The 19,813-nt window shown below is 35.0% G+C and overlaps 1 protein-coding gene across 1 annotated transcript in view; it reads right to left on the reverse strand.

Moving 5' to 3' along the window:
* Positions 1 to 19,813, reverse strand: part of ARSH (arylsulfatase family member H) — a 37,772-nt gene that overhangs the window by 12,114 nt on the left and 5,845 nt on the right. The window contains exons 3-6 of the mRNA XM_027842433.1: positions 13,201 to 13,350; positions 8,528 to 8,649; positions 3,115 to 3,240; positions 1,208 to 1,631 (exon numbers count right to left, since the gene is read on the reverse strand). Of these exons, the coding sequence (XP_027698234.1) occupies positions 1,208 to 1,631; positions 3,115 to 3,240; positions 8,528 to 8,649; positions 13,201 to 13,350 (822 nt within the window). The remainder of the gene's footprint in view (positions 1 to 1,207; positions 1,632 to 3,114; positions 3,241 to 8,527; positions 8,650 to 13,200; positions 13,351 to 19,813) is intronic.

Consider the following 19,813-nt stretch of genomic DNA (forward strand, 5'->3'; position numbering starts at 1 on the left):
TTATATTTTAAAAGTCATTATTCTTAGCCACGTCATGCTATGACTAATATTGATAGACTTAACCTTTCTCAGCAATGCAAGGATCTAAGACATCTCCAAAAGTCTCATGATGGAAAAATCCAAAGAAAGAACTATGGAGTTTGACCACAGATCAAAGCATACTATTTTCTATTTTTTTTTCTATTGTGTTTTGTTTCCTTTTTCTGGTGTTTCCTCCTATTGGTTCTAATTCTTTCTTACAACGTCACTAATGTTAACAGGAATATATATGTATAGCCTAAATCAGATTGCACGCCATCTTGGGAGGCTGGTGAGGAGGAAGGGGGAAAAAAAATTTTAAACTCAAAAGCACATGGAAGTGATTGCTGATAAATCAAAATAAATTAATAAAGTTTAAAAAGTCATTATTCTTTAATCCATCAATACCATTTGCCATTTATATATCTCAAAGGGGTCAAGGACTCAGGAGAAGTTCATACATATATACACACACTTATCAGTACTTTTATGCAATAATGAAAAGCTGGTAGTTGGTTCTCCTGATAGAAAAATGACTGAAAAAATTGTGGTGCATTTGTATCATTAATGTTAATTATTGAACAAAGAAATATCATTGTGTTATAAGACATTTTCAATATGAAGAAATCAGAAAAACTTGGGAAGACATATGAATTGATTTAAAGTAACATAAAAATGAGCAGGAGAAAAGTTTACAAAATGAGCACAATAATATAAAGAAAACCAGCTCGAAAGACTTGATGACTTTGATGCAGTCACCAATCATTACTTCAGAGGAAATGATGCTGAAATGATGATTGGCAATAGACACAGAATGAAACACATATTTCAGACATGGCCAATATATTTGTTTCCTCAGATCACAAATCTGGAAGTTTCCTTAGATGACATCAAGTCCGCATCCCTCATAACTAGAGATGTTACATCACTCATCTAAAGTCACATTTTAAGTGTCCGAGATGAGATTTGAACTCAAGTTCTTTAACTCCACAGGCAGGGCCCTTTCCACTGTACTATGCTGCCTTCTAGTAAAATATTATTTTTTTTTGTCTTTGTACAGCCTCAAAAGAATGTCAGATGTGACACAAATATATCAGAAAAATTTTTTTCTAACCAAGAAGACTGGCTTGCTCTGAAACATATTTATTTTTAAATTATGAAGGATAAGAAAATTGAAAATGTCCATTACTTTTCAATGAATGAAAGAGCCTCCTTCAAAATCAGAGAAGTCACTTTTTCTTCCTTCATGGGCTGTTGAATAATCTCATGATTTCTCATAAGGATGCAATTCCAACGACGAATGAATCCATAACTAGAATACCAGGTAGTGAAAAACAAGGAGGCCACAAGAGCAGTGATGATAACAACAATCCATGGGACTTTGAACCATCCAGCAAATCTGGGAATGAGAAGTAAGAGGGGCACAAGGCCAAGAGCCACACTGGAAATCCAGAGTTTGATTCTGAGAGCTCTGTGTGTCTCTGGTGTTTTTGTTGTTTGGCATTCATTCAGGAGAGTAAAAGGCATCCCAAAAAAGTAATCAAACCCATGGTTTAGTGGATGGTAACAGTGGTCGTTTCGAGAGGCACAACTTAAACCTTGATGCCATTTTCCTGGAAAAAAATTAGGAATAATCAGTTATAAAAGGAAACTATTATGTTTTTTTTGTCAAATATAAATTATAGTTTGGAATAGAAATTCACCAAAAAAAACACAGTTTATACTTCACGAAGAATTTTACTCATAAAGACTGTCATGTGAGTTTAAGTAAAAGCATTACCAGTGGTTCCTAATTTATAAAATAAAAGAGGCAATTGAAGTTCAGAAAGGTTATGTAAAATCACAAAACCAATAAGTGTCAGAGGTGGAACACAAGATCAGATCTCCTGACTCTTAATCACAGTGTTTTTCTATCATACTAGAAATGACTTGCTCATAGTCACATAGCTACAAAGTGTCATAATTGAGACTCAAACTATTTATTACTTTCATTGCTATTTCTTCTTTTTGACATCATCAAAAGGATGAGGATGAGGATGAGGGCATGGTTAATAGATTGGAGTCTAGATTTTTAATTTCATTTTTGTAGTGAATTACAAATGTTGAAGTCCCTCTAGTGATGCAGACTAGCAATATCTTTATAATTTAATATCTTATAGAGGTTCCTGGGTCATTGAGAGATTAAGTGATTTACCCAAATGACTTATACAGCTTCTATTTATCAGATATAAAACCAAAGGCTACAAGGCTAGCTCTCTGTCTACAATGATATAATACATGAAGTGCCAGCCACTCCAAATGCCAACAAGGACACCTTGAGGATACTACCAGTGGCCTCATCCTCATCACCAGAAGGACTTGAGTCCTTTGCTTCCTTGTCATCTTCTGAACTTTTAAAGGTCAAAACAAACAGAAACTAAATTGATTTATAGATGTAGAATTTTTGTGGTGAATCTCCCAAGAATTTTCCTCTCTCAATTTTTTAAAGTACTAACTTCATCTATATCTAGCTCGTGCCATCGAGAGAAATTGTTAAATTCTCAGTGTAAGCAGTTGCACCTTAGAAATTAGCAAATTCTACAAATCAAGGCTCGAATTATTGTTTTGTTGATAGTCTCTAGACTTAAGCAAGTGATAGATAAAACATCATAATGCCTATTAAACTTAATTATGTTCCATACATAGATTTTCTCAGAGAGCTGGTTGTTAAACATTTGCTAGCACACCCTTCATATGTCTATGTGATTACCTTTTTGTTATCCATTTATACATGTGGCATCAATCTTCCCCCTTCCCCAATCATGTTATTTTGGTGTGGATTGAATTTATAAGTTGCAAGAGGGATTGTCAAATATACCTTTCAGTTTTTGCTATATGGAAGATGTCATTGATAGTATCTTTAAACTTACCACCATGCTCTATTTCATTAGTTCAGATATGGCCTTTATCTTCACTTATGCTGCCCTATTTCTACTCAAGTTTCCTCATCTTCATGATATATTGGTTGATACAATACTGAGATGTGCTATAGGAATGTTAAATTGCAGTGGAAATATTATCTTATGTTCATTTAAAACTGGCAACCCCAAACTGTACCTATCAATCCAGTCTTATAACCACGTTGTTTAAGCATCTTGGCAAATGTGGTTTCATTTGCTGGAAGACCTCCTGAACCACCAAGCCAAAGGATGGCACGATTCATATTGAAGGAAGAACTCATACCTGAAATACATAGGGAAGAATATATTATATTGCATTTCTTGATTGGCCCAGATTTCCCCTGCAAATCAGAAAAGTTTAAGTTAAAACAGGCCTCTTACCATACTCTAAAAGCCAACCACCAGGGATTCACCCTAATTACTTTTGTTTTATTTTTCTTTTTACAAAATGTCACATATTTTGCCTTTGTTTAAAGTGAGGGATTTTTGTCATATACCTGTAACTAACTGAGCTAACTGTATAGATAAGAAACATGTGTCATTGATATGGTGTAAATATGAATATGAGAGGACCTGTCTCAGTGTGGGGAATTCTCCCTCATTAACATAGATCATAACCTATCAACATCTTGGGAAATAAGTCTAGGTAATTGCCTGAGGCACTTAGTGGTTAGATGAGTTGCTCAGGTCACCTAGTTGAAAAGTGTCAGAGCCAATATTGGGAAATATATTTTCCTAACTCCAGAACTCTAGCCATTACACATATTGTCTCTACAATGCTTTTCATAGTGTGGAAATAAGTCATCAGTGATTGGATTTTATTTTTGTTAAGTTACATTTGAACATCACTTTGTTCCCATTATATGATGCAACAGAAACTATATTTGCTAATATAGCATATTTATAGCTTGCGCAAAGAATCTCTTGCTGCTTTTCTGGTGTCTATAACATATATTGGGCCATCAGCAGAGAGAAAGGGCTCAATTGGATCTCAGTTCTGTGTCTATTAAGGCTGATCATGTGCTAGGTATTCCTGTACATGTCTCTGAATCCAGATCCTACATTTTTGTGACTTTTGGGAATATATGGAACATGCTTTAAGAGCCTGGGTAAACAGACATGAAAGGCATGAAAGCCCTATCTTGGTCACTACTATCATATTTGTAAAAATAAGCAATAGAGCGGTGTATCTATGATTTCATTAGCATAAGGACCTCTCCCTACTGATGCAAATCAATACTCTTTCTGCAGCTTGAAGTCTTAAGGATTTGGGTGCCTACAAGAGGTTAAGAGTTTTGCCCGCAGTCAGCCCACAGTCAAATGGAACTTGAACCCAGTTCGTCCTGACTCTCAGACAAGCTCTCTATCCACTATGTCCTGGTGCCTCCTGTAATAAGCAACATACCCCCAAACAATATTTGGTAAGCGGCTGAAATGCTGAAAAAAAACCCTATATGATATGAAAATAAATTCCTTGTTAAGGCATCAAAGAAAATAACATTATTTAACTCAATGATTCAGCCATTACATATTTTCCCAGTAACAGTGGGAAAAAAATAGAATATTTCTATGTCCTGGAAGGACAATATCATAGGATATAACCTAGAAGGAAATTTAAATATCATCTAGTCCCAACTTTTCATTTTACACATGAGAAAACCAAGCTTCAAAGAAGCTCTGAGTTGTTCAGGTTCTTCAATGCAGGGTCTGTCAACCCTGTGGTTCAAATCCAAATTTCACTCCAAGTCCAGTGCTCTTTCTCTTATGCTCTATTGTGCTTTAATCAAATCCCATGACAAGCAACACAATAAGAAAGCCTTCCACAAAATTGAATACCAAGAAATGCTTATTTCTTAAGATTCTCACTTAACAATAAAAAAATAAATTATAAAATGCCTTGTCACAATAAAGGTTGATCCTTGAAGCAGGGCAAATCAGTTAATCAACAAACATTTAAGCGCCTACTATGTACTAGGCACTGTGTTAAGCACTCAGGTCACAAATAAAGGCAAAAGATAGTTCTGATATCAAGAAGCTTACAGTCTAATGTGATAGCAGGAGAAATATTCCTTGCAACTCAAGTTAGAACCATAAAGGCAATGCTATAAATGATGACTAGGGTTTCTTTAGTACCATATGATATTACTATGGCACATAGCTACAATATGAATTAAATACACATTCATTTGCTATCCCGAGAGTAAATACTATTCATATTAATTTCTGTGGGAAAATTCATTATATTCCAAACTCCTAATTTGCAATTGCATTTTGGAACACCATCCATCTGTTAACTGGGGACTGGCTACCTTAGCATTTAATTATATAGAGGGCTGCTCCCATAGAAAAGTGTGTGGTGTTGTGTTTTGCCTATGTAAATTATGTAGGTACACATGGGCTTATCTAGATATATCTCACAAGGAAGCATGAATGATATCTCTAAAGTCTTCTTCTTCCCCTTCTCTAAGGGAGCCTTGGATTTCTGTCAGAAGAGGAGATTAAGGTCAGAGACTGGCCACTCCTCTCATCAGAGAGGGAAAGGATACTGAGCTGGAACTATATCTATCTTCCCCTAAAAATATTGTTAGTCTAGGGGAATTAATTTTTAGACTTAAGCTGAGCATCTGTTTACTATCACATAACAAGGAAGGAGTATGCTAAGCTATACATCAAGGGCTTGATTCCCTTCTAACCAAATACCAATTCTTCAATGAATACACATAGAAAATAGCAAATAAATCCATTAATCCAAACCAGGAGCAAACAGAAATTAGAGAAATTATGCACATGAGAATAGGGAGAAGTCTCCAAAGTCACGAGGGTAGTAAGCTGAGGATAGGTCCATGACTGAGGTGCCACTTCCTCTATGTGTGGTTTTCTTCCCAGAGTCTTTCTCTCACTTCAAAGACATGAAGAGAGTCTTTTCTTTCAAAGCCAGAAGCTAGAAGATCAAGATCTCTCGTCTCTCAAACTCTTACCAACTCAGTCCCTCATATGAGGCATTTCATAATCAATCTCTTCTCATGAGAAGAGTCATATGTAAACAGATTTCAAGTTGCATATTACATCTGCAAAACTTGAGGAAGTTCAAGCCTTTTGTTGGTGGTAAAGGAAGAGGTAAACCTGTGAGTGGCAGGAATTAAAACATTGTACCAGTCTCTTTTCCATTTAAATCTACATTATTTATCATTAATTTTCAAATATCTAAAACTAGAATCAAAAATAAAATGGGTCACCTGGAACCCACATATGGTGAGGGAGAAGAAACTTCCTCCCTATACAGCTCTCAAGACCAGTTTCCCAACTCTCAATGTCTTCTGTTGATTTATGCCTCCCTACAGGGCATTGGGCATGACAGGAAGAAAAGCCCTGAAAAAGGACGAACAAAAATCCAGGAGTTGGCTTGACTTTGTATTTCAGATTGAATCTTTCAAAGTAATGTTTACATAATGATCACTAAAAATGATAATTTCCTATAAATCATTTCCATATTTGCCTAATGAAACTTTGGAGGAGAAATTCAGAGAGATTTTGCATTTATCACCCTTTCTTTGCGAAGAGTCATATGTCACATATCTGTCAATTTCAATGATGCGGAAAATTATTAAAATTCCAAAATTTTATGAAGAAGGGAGGAAAGTATCTGAGAGGTAAAAATAGACCACAATTCATACACTTTGCTTATCCAGAACTCATTTACTCTTAGGCACAGTTGAAACAAGTTTGATTATATGGATATCCAGCCCAGGACAGATAACAAAAGATAACAAAGCTGGAGTTGCTGCTACAAGTCCACAGATAGATGCAGAAAGTGATAGCTGACAAGAAATGAGACCAAAAAAAAAAAAAAACACATCAAAAAGTAGATACAAGAACTAAGAAATATAACCAATAACAACAATCATGAGGAAGCTAGGTGGCACAGTGGATGAAACACTGGACCTGGAGTCAGAAAGACCAGAGTTCAAATCTCACCTCAGACACTTAGTAGCTGTGTGACCTTGGGCAAGCCACTTAATCCCTGCCTGCATAAAACTGGACAAGGAAAGGGTAAACCACTCCAGTACTTTTATCAAGAAAACCCCATGTACAGTTGGTCCATGAGGTCACAAAGAGTTGGACACAACTGAACAATAACAACAACAATAATCATAGCACCCTTAAGACAGTGGCAACAATGTAAAAGCAATTAGCCTTACATAGTACAATAACCTCTGGGAAATGTGATCATAATACAGTATAGCATAAAATTGGTATTCATTATGAGGACCCTAAGTCATCAAGAAAAAGTTGAAGTTTCTATAGTATTCTTTGGTATAGTGGATAATAAGCTGGCCCTGAAGCTAAGAAGTCCTGGGTTCAAATCTCCCAGATGCATACTGGCCATGTAACCTAAGACAAGTCACTTATCTCTGAGCAACTCTAAGACTAAGCTTCAGTTGAAGGTGCCAAGTACATTAGTAGGAGAGTTTCTTCATCTGGAAACTCCCTATAATTCTGAAATACTAGGCCCAGTTTCGATCTCTAATCTTTAAGGAAACTGACGTGTATAATCCATTTTCAAGTTTCCTATTCAAATGGCTAAAATTTTTAAATGTCAGCCCTTACAAGAATGACTTCAGTTATTCTCTTAATTGGAGTGCCTACTTCCCTCATGATGTCAAATAAATGAGATGATATTATATCTTTATCCTAAACCTCTTTTTACCTTTTAACAGGCCAAGACAACATACACTTAACTTTCTTTTAGCCCTGTTCACATTCTTACTACAGACACTGGCATCTTCCAATTTCTTGAGCTCCTATGACACCTCTAGGGGACCTAGGACCAACATGTGACAGCTGAACAGGGCTGCAAGGTGTCTTCCCAAAGAGGTAGTATACAACTGCTGTCTAAGCCAGCAAGGCACACAAGAGTGAGTACACTAACTTACACTTTACCTCATGTCATCCTATCTTCCATGTCTATGTAGATTTGTACATAGCTGCTATTAAGTAATTCTATTTATTTGGTACATCTGTTTCTCTGCTTCTTTGAATAAGTTTTGCTGTATCTTTATCACTTTATATATACATACATATATGTATACACACACACACACACACACACACACACACACATATATATATATATATATATACACATATATGTATATTTATTAGCATTAGAATGTGCTACAGTGGATAGGGAGCCAATCTTGGAGTCAGAGGCCCTGACTTTAAGCCCTGCCTCTGATCCATTGACATATTTAGCAGTGCCATCCCAACCTCTCAGTCCTCTTGGTAACTACATAAGACAATAAGTTGCAGAGAAGATGCCAATCTACATAAGTAGAAGGACTTTCCTCACTTGAGAATTCACTATACTAATGAAATTATAGGCCTACTTCCCACCACTATCCTATTAAATCCTTTTGGAAGATGTGTGATATTTACTATAAATAATTTATAAAGAAATATGTGTCTGGTGTCTTGAACAAACTTTTTCAGTTATTTTGTAGACTTGCAGAATAATTACACAGGAAGTGCTCTGAAATTAGAAAATATTGCATATTGAAAAGTTTCCAAACCTGATCTGATGGGGTATCTGCCAGTCAGGAAGGCAGCTCTGCTTGGACTGCACATTGAAGCAGCTGCTAGATGCTGAGTAAGTTTTACACCTTCTCTAGCAAGGCGGTCAATATTAGGGGTGCTAAAATCCAAAGAAAGATTATAAAACATTAAGATTTTAATTCCAACAAAAAGGATCAGTATTAAATGGTTACCAACTCAGAAGATGATTTTTTTGTCCAGTTCTGGTAATTCCTTTTTGTATGTTGTGACATATTTACAATAAGAATCGTAGAATTGTAATTTTAGAAATGAAGGAACTTTAGGGGCATCTAGTCTAATCCTTTCATTTAAAATTAGGTGACTTGATCAAGGTCTACCAGGTAGTCAGTGGCAGAGACAACATTTGAGTTCATGTCCTGATTCCAAATCCAGCAATTTTCCTACTGTACCATGTTGTCTCTCTGATCCTGCTCGGGTAACCCATTATGGAATGGAAGTCAGCCAATATTCTTAAATATTTTGCCAGTGAACTACAATCTGTTGAAATCCCTATCAAACTAAGAAGTCTTCAAGTATGGATCAGATGATATACTGCATGTGTATTGGGCAAGGATCATCCTCAGTGGGAGCAGAAAAGGCTGCTGTCCAGTTTGGCTAGAAAGTGGTAAACATGAAGACCATTCACCAAGTTGTAGAGTTGAGTTCTATACTGAAAATTCCAGTATTCTCTACCAACAAATAGATATTTGAGGAAATATTGACAAATATTTATTTGAATAACTATCATCAACCAACTGGACAAAATATTTAATTCTATCCATAGTTAGGGGGAATGTATTTCTTTTGACAAAATGGTTGACAGTTTTAATATGAGTAATGTATATTGTATCAATTAGATGGAACTGAAAGGATTAGACTAGCTAAGATTAGAAGGGATACATTTAACCTTAAAAAATTTTTGCAACAAGTTTCTCTGATAGGGATCTCAGTTCCAAGATATATAAGCAACTGATTCAAATTTGTTAGAATAAAAGACATTTCCCAATTGGTAAATGGTCAAAGCATAAAAATACTCAGATCTTAAGATATATCTTACAACGTTAAGATCTCAACATCACTGGAGGGGCTGCAAGAAAAGAATCATATTGATTCATTGTTGATGGAGTTATCAGTTTATCTGAAAAGCAATTTGGAATTATGTCTAAATAGTTACTAACCTGTATATTTTCTTTGACCCAAAGATACCACTACTAGGCCTAAAGTCCAAAGAGATTAAAGAAAGATGAAAATGTCCTATATGTTAAAAACATATTTATAGCAGCTCTTTTTGTAGTGGCAATTAGGTGATGACTGAAAAAATTATGACATATGAATGTAATGGAATACTATTGTGCTGTAAGAAATAATGATGATTTCAGAGAATGTGGGAAGACTTATATGAATTGATGTGGGGTGAAGTGAGCAGAACCAAAAGAACTATAATATCAATATTGCAAAAAGTAGCAATTTTGACAGACATAAGAACTCTGTTAAATGCAATGATCAATCTTGATTGCAAAGAACTGATGATGAAGACTACCTCCCATTTCCTTCCAGAGTCACTACAATATGCAGACTGATATGCAAAATGAGACATACGTTTTTGAAATGGCCAATGTGGAAACTTGCTTTGTTTGATTATGCTTATATGTTACAAGTGTTTTCTATTTTTCAATAAGATAAGGGGAATGAAGAGAAGATGGAAAGAAAAAAATATAAATGCTTAATAATTAAAAAATAAAAGAAGTCCTGAAAACAAGATTACAACCATAACAACTAATAGGAGGTTGATTCAAAATAAGTGATGAGATAAGAAGAGAGCACCAAGCTGTCCTTGATAAATGTAAGCCAAATACTCCAGATCAACTACACCCTTGAAGAATGATAGAATATGATCTTCTGATCCACTATCAGTAATATGTGAAAGACCATGGAAAATTGGAGCATTGGAATCAGAACACTGGAAAAATGCAAATGTTTCAATATTCAAAAGAGAGAAGAGAAGAGTTAAGAGAAGAGAAGAGTGAAGAGATGAGTTAAGGGAAGGGAAGGGAGGAGTTAAGAAAAGAGGGAAGGGAAAGGAAGGGAAGGAAAGGAAAGAGAAGAGAAGAGAAGTGAAGAGAAGACTCTAAACTATAGGTCAATTAACTTTACTTTCATTCCTGGAAAAATTCTACAATTATTAAAGAGATCATTCTAAACATCTAGAAAAGGACATCATGAACACAAAGAGACAGCATGGTATCATCAAGGAAAAGTCATTGCAGACTAACATTATTTGTCCCTAAACTGATAGAACAGGAGACTGTTGTAGACATAGTTTATCTAGATTAAAAAAAAAAAAAAACTTGTTAAGGTATCTCATGCTATTTGTGTGTGGAAGAGAGGTGGATAAATGTTTGTTGGGGAATACTTCTATTAGACGCATTTTGAAATAGTTAAATGGTTATGGTTTAATATTAATTTAGGAGGAAGTCTCCAGTGGAGTATCCCAGAATAGAACTCTCGATGTGGAATTAAGGAGTCTTGAGTTCAAATCCAACCTTGGACACTTACTGGCTATGCTACCCCGGGCAAGTCATTTAACCTCTTTCCGCTTCTGTTTCTTCAAGTATAAAATGGAGATAATAATAGCCATCCCACCCCCGACTCCCACTGCCCCACAGGGTTGTTAAGAGAATTAAATAAGATAATTCATAAGGTTCTTAGCAGAGTGCTTGATACATAGTTGGAGCTTAATACATGTTTGTTTATTTCTTGCCTTTTCTCTTCAATTGCACTATTTAATTTTTCCATGAAAGACTTGGATAAAGGCACAATTAACATGTTTGTCAAAGCTGGGAAGGATAGTTAATACATTTGGACTATAAAGTCAATATTAGAATAAACCTAAGAAAATTAATTTTAATAGAATTAAATGCAAAAACTTCCATAGATACAAAAAAATTAAATTCAAAAGCATGAGATGGGGAAAATAGTTAGCTAGCAATTTACTTTAAAATTATCTAGGGGTCAATAGTGTAATATGGCAGGCCAAAAAAAATGACTGTGATTTTGGTCTGTAAGTTTGAGGTATAGCATCTAGAAATTAGGATAGGAAAACTCACTGCATTCTGTCCTGGGCATAGTACATTTGCAGTATTTTGCTTTGTTCTCAGCACTATGTACTAGGAAGGCCACTGATACAAGATAAATACTCAGAAGAGAACAATCAGAGCTGTGAAGAACCTTGAATCCATGTTGCAAAAGGATCAGTTGGAGAACTAGGGATGAGAAGATTCATGGGAGACATGATAGCAATCTTCAAGGTTTTGAAGGGCTTAGTATGGAAAAGGAATTACACTTGTATTGTTTGGCCACAAAGGTTAGAACCAGAAGCAATGAGTGTAAGTTATGAAGATATAAATTTGGATTTAATGTCAGGAAAAATTACTGTAGTCATCTATAAGTATAATGGCCCATGTTAGAAAGCAGCAAGTTCTGTTTCATTAGAGGATTTCAAACAGAGGGTAGAATGGTCAAGATTTGTCAAATGGGGATTAATTGAAGGTATGAGTTTGAGAAGATTGCTGCTGAGGTTCCTTCTAACTCTAGGGGTAGCTGGAATCCAAGTCTTCTTAATTTCATACCCAGCACTCTCTTCACTACAATATGCTGCCTTTATATTTCCAACTAATTAACCCAAATATTACAAGAATAAACTACCTCCATTTTGCCAACCTTTCAGACAGCTAGGAAACATTGAGGATACAAAGTAGTGCCCAACATATGTAATATTTCCTGGGTTCATCTGTATCTCTATGCAGCTAGGTCTCAATTAACATGAATAATAAATCCTTTGAAGTGGTCACATTATTAGAATTTGCACTGCATCTTTCCATTGGAGTGGGACCAAATCTCATATTTTACATAATTCTAACTATAAATAGTGTGACTTTTAATACATGCAATCACTTCACATGATTCATTATTTGCATTAATTAGCACCTTGCTCAACACAAAATGGTGAGAACACAGGTGTCCTTATTACTGTCTGTGCTCTCTCCACCCACTCCCATTAGTCCCCAGTGATTGGATTGTCAGGAGTCTGTATATTGCACACAGGTGCTTAATGAGGGCAAAGTACGTGGCTGCCTATATATTGTGATTCTAGAGGTAATGAGAAGGTTTCTCAAAAAAATATCTTCTCACCTATTCAAATCTGCCTCACACTACATTAACACAGGCCAAAGCCCTTCCTTCCACAATGAAAAATGTTCTAAAATATAAATATTCCTGATATTAATAACACTGAGTTAAATTCATACCAGTGCAAATGCTAATAAATCTTTTTCTGAGAGCGAAGGTACAATAGAAAGGAGTATCCTGATGAAAATATGGGAAGAAACTATGAAGGAAGGATAGGGGATGGTAAAAGTAGGGTGCACCAAAGACACTTTCATTAGTTCTTAAGTTTGCCTAGAGCTAGCCCTGACTGCTTCACTGACCACTGAATTTTATTCATCTGTATTGGTTTATAAGGATTATTAAAAAAAAAGAAAGAAAGAAAGAAAAAAGAAAGAAAAGAACATCTTAATTAGAGGTAAAGATACTCACTGCTTGAATTATTTGTTGTGTTATAAAGGAATAGAAAATAGTGCCTGGTGTTTACCTCATTGTATTATTACCATAGCAGCCTAAATCTCCAATGCCAAGGTCATCTGCCATGAAGAGTACAATATTAGGCCTAGAATTCATAGCTGGGTTTGATCCACTCACTCTCCAAAATAAGCAATAAATTGATATTAAAGCCCAACAGCTCCTGAAATAAACAAAAATGATTAGATTATCAACTGAGTTTTTCATTGAAGGTTAGTTTCAGACAACTTATTATTTTTTAAAGTCAATTACATTATTTCATGCCTTCATTTTGTTGTTTGCAGTAAAAAAAAAAATAGAAAACCCAAATAAATCCAACTATGGGTAATGAACAATGACCTAATATTAAAATCTGTGATTTATTACATTAGGGCTTAAGTTCCGGCCACTTCTGCCTAGCTAGATAAACTTCAGGTCCTCTCCTGGCAAACAAACAAACAAAAGCAAAAAAAAAAAAAAGCAAAAAACAAAGTTTGCTTTCTAAGAATCAAACTAAATACAGAGAAATTCACCATTAGTAAGTTGGCTACCTTGGGATGAATTATTTGCTTTTGGCAATTCATTTTTCAGTTTTGTTTATGAAATATTCCTAAAGCCTCCTTACTTCATATCAAGTAATAAATACAGAGGTAAAAGTGCTATATGATGAATGTAAGAGAGCTAACTATAAACAAGCAATCCTAGTATTTAGGACACAGCTCTCCTTTTTGTAAGTGAGGAAAGATAAGACCCAAAGAAAAGTTTAAAAGTACTTGTTGTCAAACAGTAGCCCAATAATGACAAGCCTGTCTCTGTCCCTATTTCTATCCAGCTGGATTTAGTTAAGTATCTCTTGAATCTGCCCAGTGCAGGTCCTGGGGCCCATCAAAGTTATTTCACCATCAAGGAACTCTTCTTGCCTATTCTACTGTAATCTTGAACTAATTCTAATTCTAATTAATAAATGTAATTAATTAATTCTAACTAATTAATTCTAAAATCTGACTTCCATTTCAGTCAAGTTGCCCCACCCCCTCCATTTTGTACTTCATTTAAAATTACTGTCATAGTGGATACAGCACTATTGCCTTGGAGTTAGGAAGACCTAAGTTCAAATCCTGCCTCAGACACTTAATTAGCTGTGTGACCCTAGGCAAGTCACTTAACCTTTCCCAGGCTATTTCTTCATCTGTAATTTGGGGATAACAATATTCCTTATCTATCAGGTTCTGAAGATCAACTGAGATCAGATATGGAAAGCACTTTGAAAACTTCAAAGCAATGTATAAATTCTAGTTACTATTATTGTTATAATCATTATTAACAGGGTTCCTCTCTTGTTCCCTTGTCATTAAATGCCTGCCTTTATTGAGACTGAAGCTCTGACCCCAAACAACAGCCCCTGAGTTTGTATGTACTTGCTGCCAGACCTCCCAGCTGACTTCCCTGTTACCTGCCTACTATTTGATTCCATATTTTCCTGAAAATGCAATAAAATATTGAGACTTTCTCTTTCCTCCCACAATAGATGTTCTCCAAAATGGCCTTCTTCAGCCTAAACTCTAAGCGGAGGCCATCAATAGTCTTACTTTTCACAGCTCAGCCATGTTGAATGATTAATTTTATTGTATTGAGGAGAGTTAATTACCTTATAAGGAAATTAATTTTCATAGAATTTTTAAGGTGTTTGAAACAAAAGAGGTCATGCAGTATTCTAATGATTTTCAAGTGATCAAGGATTATATGCATATGACTCTACAATGATTAGTTTAGAACAAAAGCCTGTATGGTGATTATTGCAATGTTGCATATTGATTTTGAAGTAAGATTTCCTCATACTAATTGTATCATCTCAAGGAAGTGTTCCAGATATCATTTGTGGCAAAGATCATTTTGACATAAGGTAAATGTTTCAGAATGTTTTGGGTGTTTTAATACCTCTTTTCTCTTCATGGATCTAAAATGGCTAAGGCAAGGAAGGAAATTCATCAAACTCAGTGACAACATTTACATGGAAATTTCCATCAGTCAATGAACATTTATTAAGCATCTAGTCTATACAAGTCACTCTTCTGAATGCTGGGATTACAAAAAGAAGCAAAAGACAATTACTGTTTTTAACGAGCTCAGAATCTAATGGAGGATACAACAAGCTAACAATTATGTACAAAAAAAGCTATATACAGGATAAATAGGAAATAATTGAAAGAGGAAAGACATTAGAATTAATAGGGGCTGGAAAAAAAATGCTTCCTTTCTTAAGAAAGGATTTTAGTTGAAATTTAAAGGAAACCAGTAGACAGAGATGAGGAAGGAGAGCATTCTAGACATTCCAGACTACCAGAGAAAATGCCCAAACCCAAGAAATGGAGTGTCTTATTTGAGAAATATCAAGGAAGCCGTGGAGGATGGATTAGAGCAGTAAAAAAAAAAAAAAAAAGTGAGGCAGGCAGATCAACCAGTAGGCTATTGCAATAGGCCAGTGTGAAGTGATTAGAGACTGCATCAAAGTAGTGGCAGTGTCACAAAAAAGAAGGGGACATATATAAAAGATGTTGCAAAGGTGAAACTACCAGCAATTTATTGGATATAGGAGAAGGGAGTGTGACATGTGAAGAGAAATACAAAAAGTAGTAATGAGAAGGGAGCTCATTGAAAACAAAAATGTGGTTAGCATGAATCTGTATGCTTCCCACACAAGTGCAAGCAAAAAAGTACCATGTTCAGATGGAATGTAAAAAGCCTGAAGCAATATAAAATCCTGTTGGAAAAGAAAATTAGAACCAGGTTGTGGGGGGGTCTTAAATATTAGATTGAGGAGTTTTTATTTAATGTTAGAGTCAAGAAGAAGTAACTTAAGGTTTTCGAGGGAGTGAAATGGTCAGGACTGTGACTTGGGAAAATTATTTTGGCAGTGTATAGAAAATGAATTGGAGAGGGAAGTAGAAAGATTAATTAGGGATAATTACAATAACTCAAGAGAGTAGTAATGAGGGTGGTGGCTATACAAATGGAGGGAAAGGAACAGATGAGATATGTGAACACAGAAAAATGAATAGAACTTAGGGTCAAATGATAGAGAACTATTGAAAACTTTGCTTTATATAAATGTAGCCAAAAATAGTTAGAGAGTTTGAGATGAAATGTTTATATATCTTAAATCAAATCTATTCACAACCCCAGGGCAACTTCTTTACCTAATGTGGTTTGTATCTGATTTTACCTGTAATTTTTTTTTCTCACTCAGTGTGTATGATTGAGGTGTGGAGAAAAAGGAAAACTATCAGAGCTCTAAGATAATGAGGATAATATTAGAAATATTTTTTCAGCTTACATCTATACAATTAAGGTATCTATGCAATGAAGGTAAAATAGAGAGGCCAACAATTGTCCATAAAAACAGGCAACTTCAACAACAAATTTGGAGACTGGGTGAGCCTGCTTCCAGAAATTCTTCATGGAGGGGTCATTTTTCTTCCCTGATTCAGAGTAGGTATAGGTGTTCTTATTGATTGCATGATGATAAAAAGCCTTTAGTTAGCTGCTGAGCTACAACTGAGTATGAATTCAAAAGGTACAAATAAATGTACCCTGGTAGCAAGTGAGGCCAGAAGTGCTGGTTGCCAACTGGCCATGAGTGCAAGGGATTATTGTTTTTTTCAGAGCTTTCCTAAAACCCTCTTAATTCTAGTGCCTTTTTTCTATAAATTATTTCCTATTTATCCTGTATGAAACTTGCTTTGTTTATATTTGCTTGGGTATTGTCTCTCCTATTAGATTGTAAGCTCCTTGAAGGCAGATTGCCTTTACCTCTTTTTTTATCCCCTGAATTTAGTATAATTCTTAGCACATAGTAGGCACTTAATGTTTATTGATGGATCAATAAGTCACTAAGTATGAGAGACAAAAAAATACTGTTATGCCTTCTAAAATTTTTTTTTGTTGACCATCTGAATGTTAAAAAGGCAAAAGATCCACTAGAGGTCCTGCAAATAGAATCCATATCAGAGTCTGCCAGTAGCTGCAATACCCAAGTCTAAAGGGGAAGTAGACTGGAGAAAGCAAATTTCTTGATCTAACCCAGCAGCAACTCAATCCAGAAGTCAAGATAGGAATTCCAGTGAGCAAGGAAACAACTAAATCATCAGGATGCTAAATCCAGAAATAAATTTTGGTGGGAGAGAATGTATGATAATAACCACATGAAGCTTAAATCTACTCCCTCTACTGACAATTGGGGGACAGTGTGCCTTGATTGAGAATAGGAGAGTGTTTTCCTTTGTTTTGTTTTGTTTTGTTTTGTTTTGTAATTCTGTCCTTCCTTTACTTTTCCAGTAAATATTATTCTATAAAAGCTCATTGGTTGATAGACATTAGGCAGCTGTTAACTGATCACTGATATTAGGGAAAGCACACTTAATAGAGCTTTTGAGTGGTAATACTAAAGTACCCCTCCGGAGTCACTCAAAGTTATTCTTATAAACTTCAGGAAAGCTAAGCAATATTTTGGGTGCCTGTAAGTCTGGGTATTAGTTGGCCTAGTAGCCCCATACACTATAGCACAATGTGCTCTTAAATATTTTAAAATTTGCTTTCCTTCCAGAAAAATGGATATGAAACACTTTTCATTTTAATCTGCATTGTTAACATCTTCTCCACTGCCTTCTTAAGTTTATGCTATAACAGCATAAACAAGATTACAAAGAGAATATTTATCTGTTTCAAAATTAAACCTAATTGGCTTCAAGCACTAAGTTTTATGTTACAATGCAAGCTGAGGCCAGTATTTATTCTTAGGTGGAAAAAAAGGTACATTGTTCTTCTCTATTTAATATTACCAAAGTTAATTTATATTTTAAGTCTATATCAATAAAATTGTCAGAGATATTTTATAGAAAATGATAAAATAATAACAAAATTAATATTTAAAAATTAAAGACCTAGAGATTATCAAGAGAAATGATGAAGAGGCAAGGATGAAGAAAGAAGAGGACTTCTGGTCCACAAGATATATATTGAATGTTGCATTTATTTAAACTTTTTTCAATATATTGATCAGTTATGTTGATTCTTTTTTTATTTTTTTTTGTCTTTAAAATACTATTCATCATATGGAATGGCTATCTGAAAGAAAAAGGAGGAAGAATACTGAAGGAAATTATGGTGACAGCAAAAATCTAAATATCAATAAACATTTATTAAAAAAATGAAATCAAACTCCATGCAAAAGGATTTATTTTGTCCTTTGGTAAAACATTTGTGATTAGTGAAAGCAGTGCTCTTATCACACTCTGTACAGGGGAGGACAGTCTGGAAATTTTGATCCATTTGCAGAAGAACATATGTGTACTCAAATATGTTCAGAGGAGGGAGCTAGGGAGATTGAAAGCAAAGAAACCATGTTAAATGAAGAAGACATTGGCTGAAGGAACTAGGAATGTTTAATCTAGAGAACAGAATTTAAAGGGAAACCTACAAAACTAATTTCTTCAAATATTTTAGAGTCTGTTACATAAAAAAAAAGAATGCTTATTCTGTATAACTACAGAAGATGGAAGTAAACTAGAAGGAAGACACTTTGGGCTCAATACAAAGAAGTGTTTTCTAGCAGTTATATCTATCCAACAGTAGAAATGGCTGTTTCATTATGGAGAATTCCCAAATGCTGGAAGTAGTCAAACAGGCTGAATGGGCATTTATCAGTGATACTGTAAAATGAATTCCGCTCTTTGTTAGGAGGTAAAACTTGATACTTTCTTCAAATTTAAATATTTTATTATTTAAAATTCTCACAATCCTTACAAGAAATCAGAAAGATCTTTTTTTTTTTAATAAATCTAATCCTGTTCCTGAGTGTTTCAAGCTGAAGACATTTTGTTCTGCCCTGTGGTGAAAGAAGGCAAAACTAATATGAATCAGGAGACATTACATTTCATGAATACACAGAAAAGGGGGGATGATATTATATTGCTGCTCTTTCATCAATAACAACATTAAATTAAAAAAAAAAACAATAGTAAGACAGAGGTGCAGTATGGCATAGTGAATAGAGAGCTGACCTTGAAGCCAAGAACATATACTGACTGCGTAATCCAAGGTAAGTAACTGACATTTTATCACTCTAGGCAAATCTCTAAGATTATACATTGCAGAAAAGTTGCAATCTGCATTATTAGAGGGAGTTTCCTCATCAGGGAGTTCTCTATATCAGGCTCTATCCCTATCTATGATTTTTGTTGTTCAGTCATTTCACTTGTATTCAATCTTTGTGACCACATTTTGGAATTTTCTTGGCAAATATATTGAAGTGTTTTGCCACTTTCTTCTCCAGCTCATCCTACAGATAGGGAATTGAGGCAAACAGTCTTAAGTGATCTTCCCAGAGTCACTGGTAAGTATATGAGGCCAGATTTGAACTCAAGAAGACTCATCTTCCAGACTTCACGACCAGCACTCTATTGCACCACCTAGCTGTTTCTATCCTTACTAGCAGGATAGCAACTTGTCCCAAGACAACTTCTCTATGAATTCTACCCAAAAAAAAAAAAGAGAAAGAAAGAAAGAAAGGAGAAGAAGAAGAAGATGAAGAAGGAAAAGAAAGAAGGAAGGAAGGAAGGAAGGAAGGAAGGAAGGAAGGAAGGAAGGAA

The sequence above is a fragment of the Vombatus ursinus genome, unplaced genomic scaffold (assembly GCF_900497805.2).
Source record: "Vombatus ursinus unplaced genomic scaffold, bare-nosed wombat genome assembly UNPS02014872.1, whole genome shotgun sequence".
Taxonomy (NCBI): Eukaryota; Metazoa; Chordata; class Mammalia; order Diprotodontia; family Vombatidae; genus Vombatus; species Vombatus ursinus.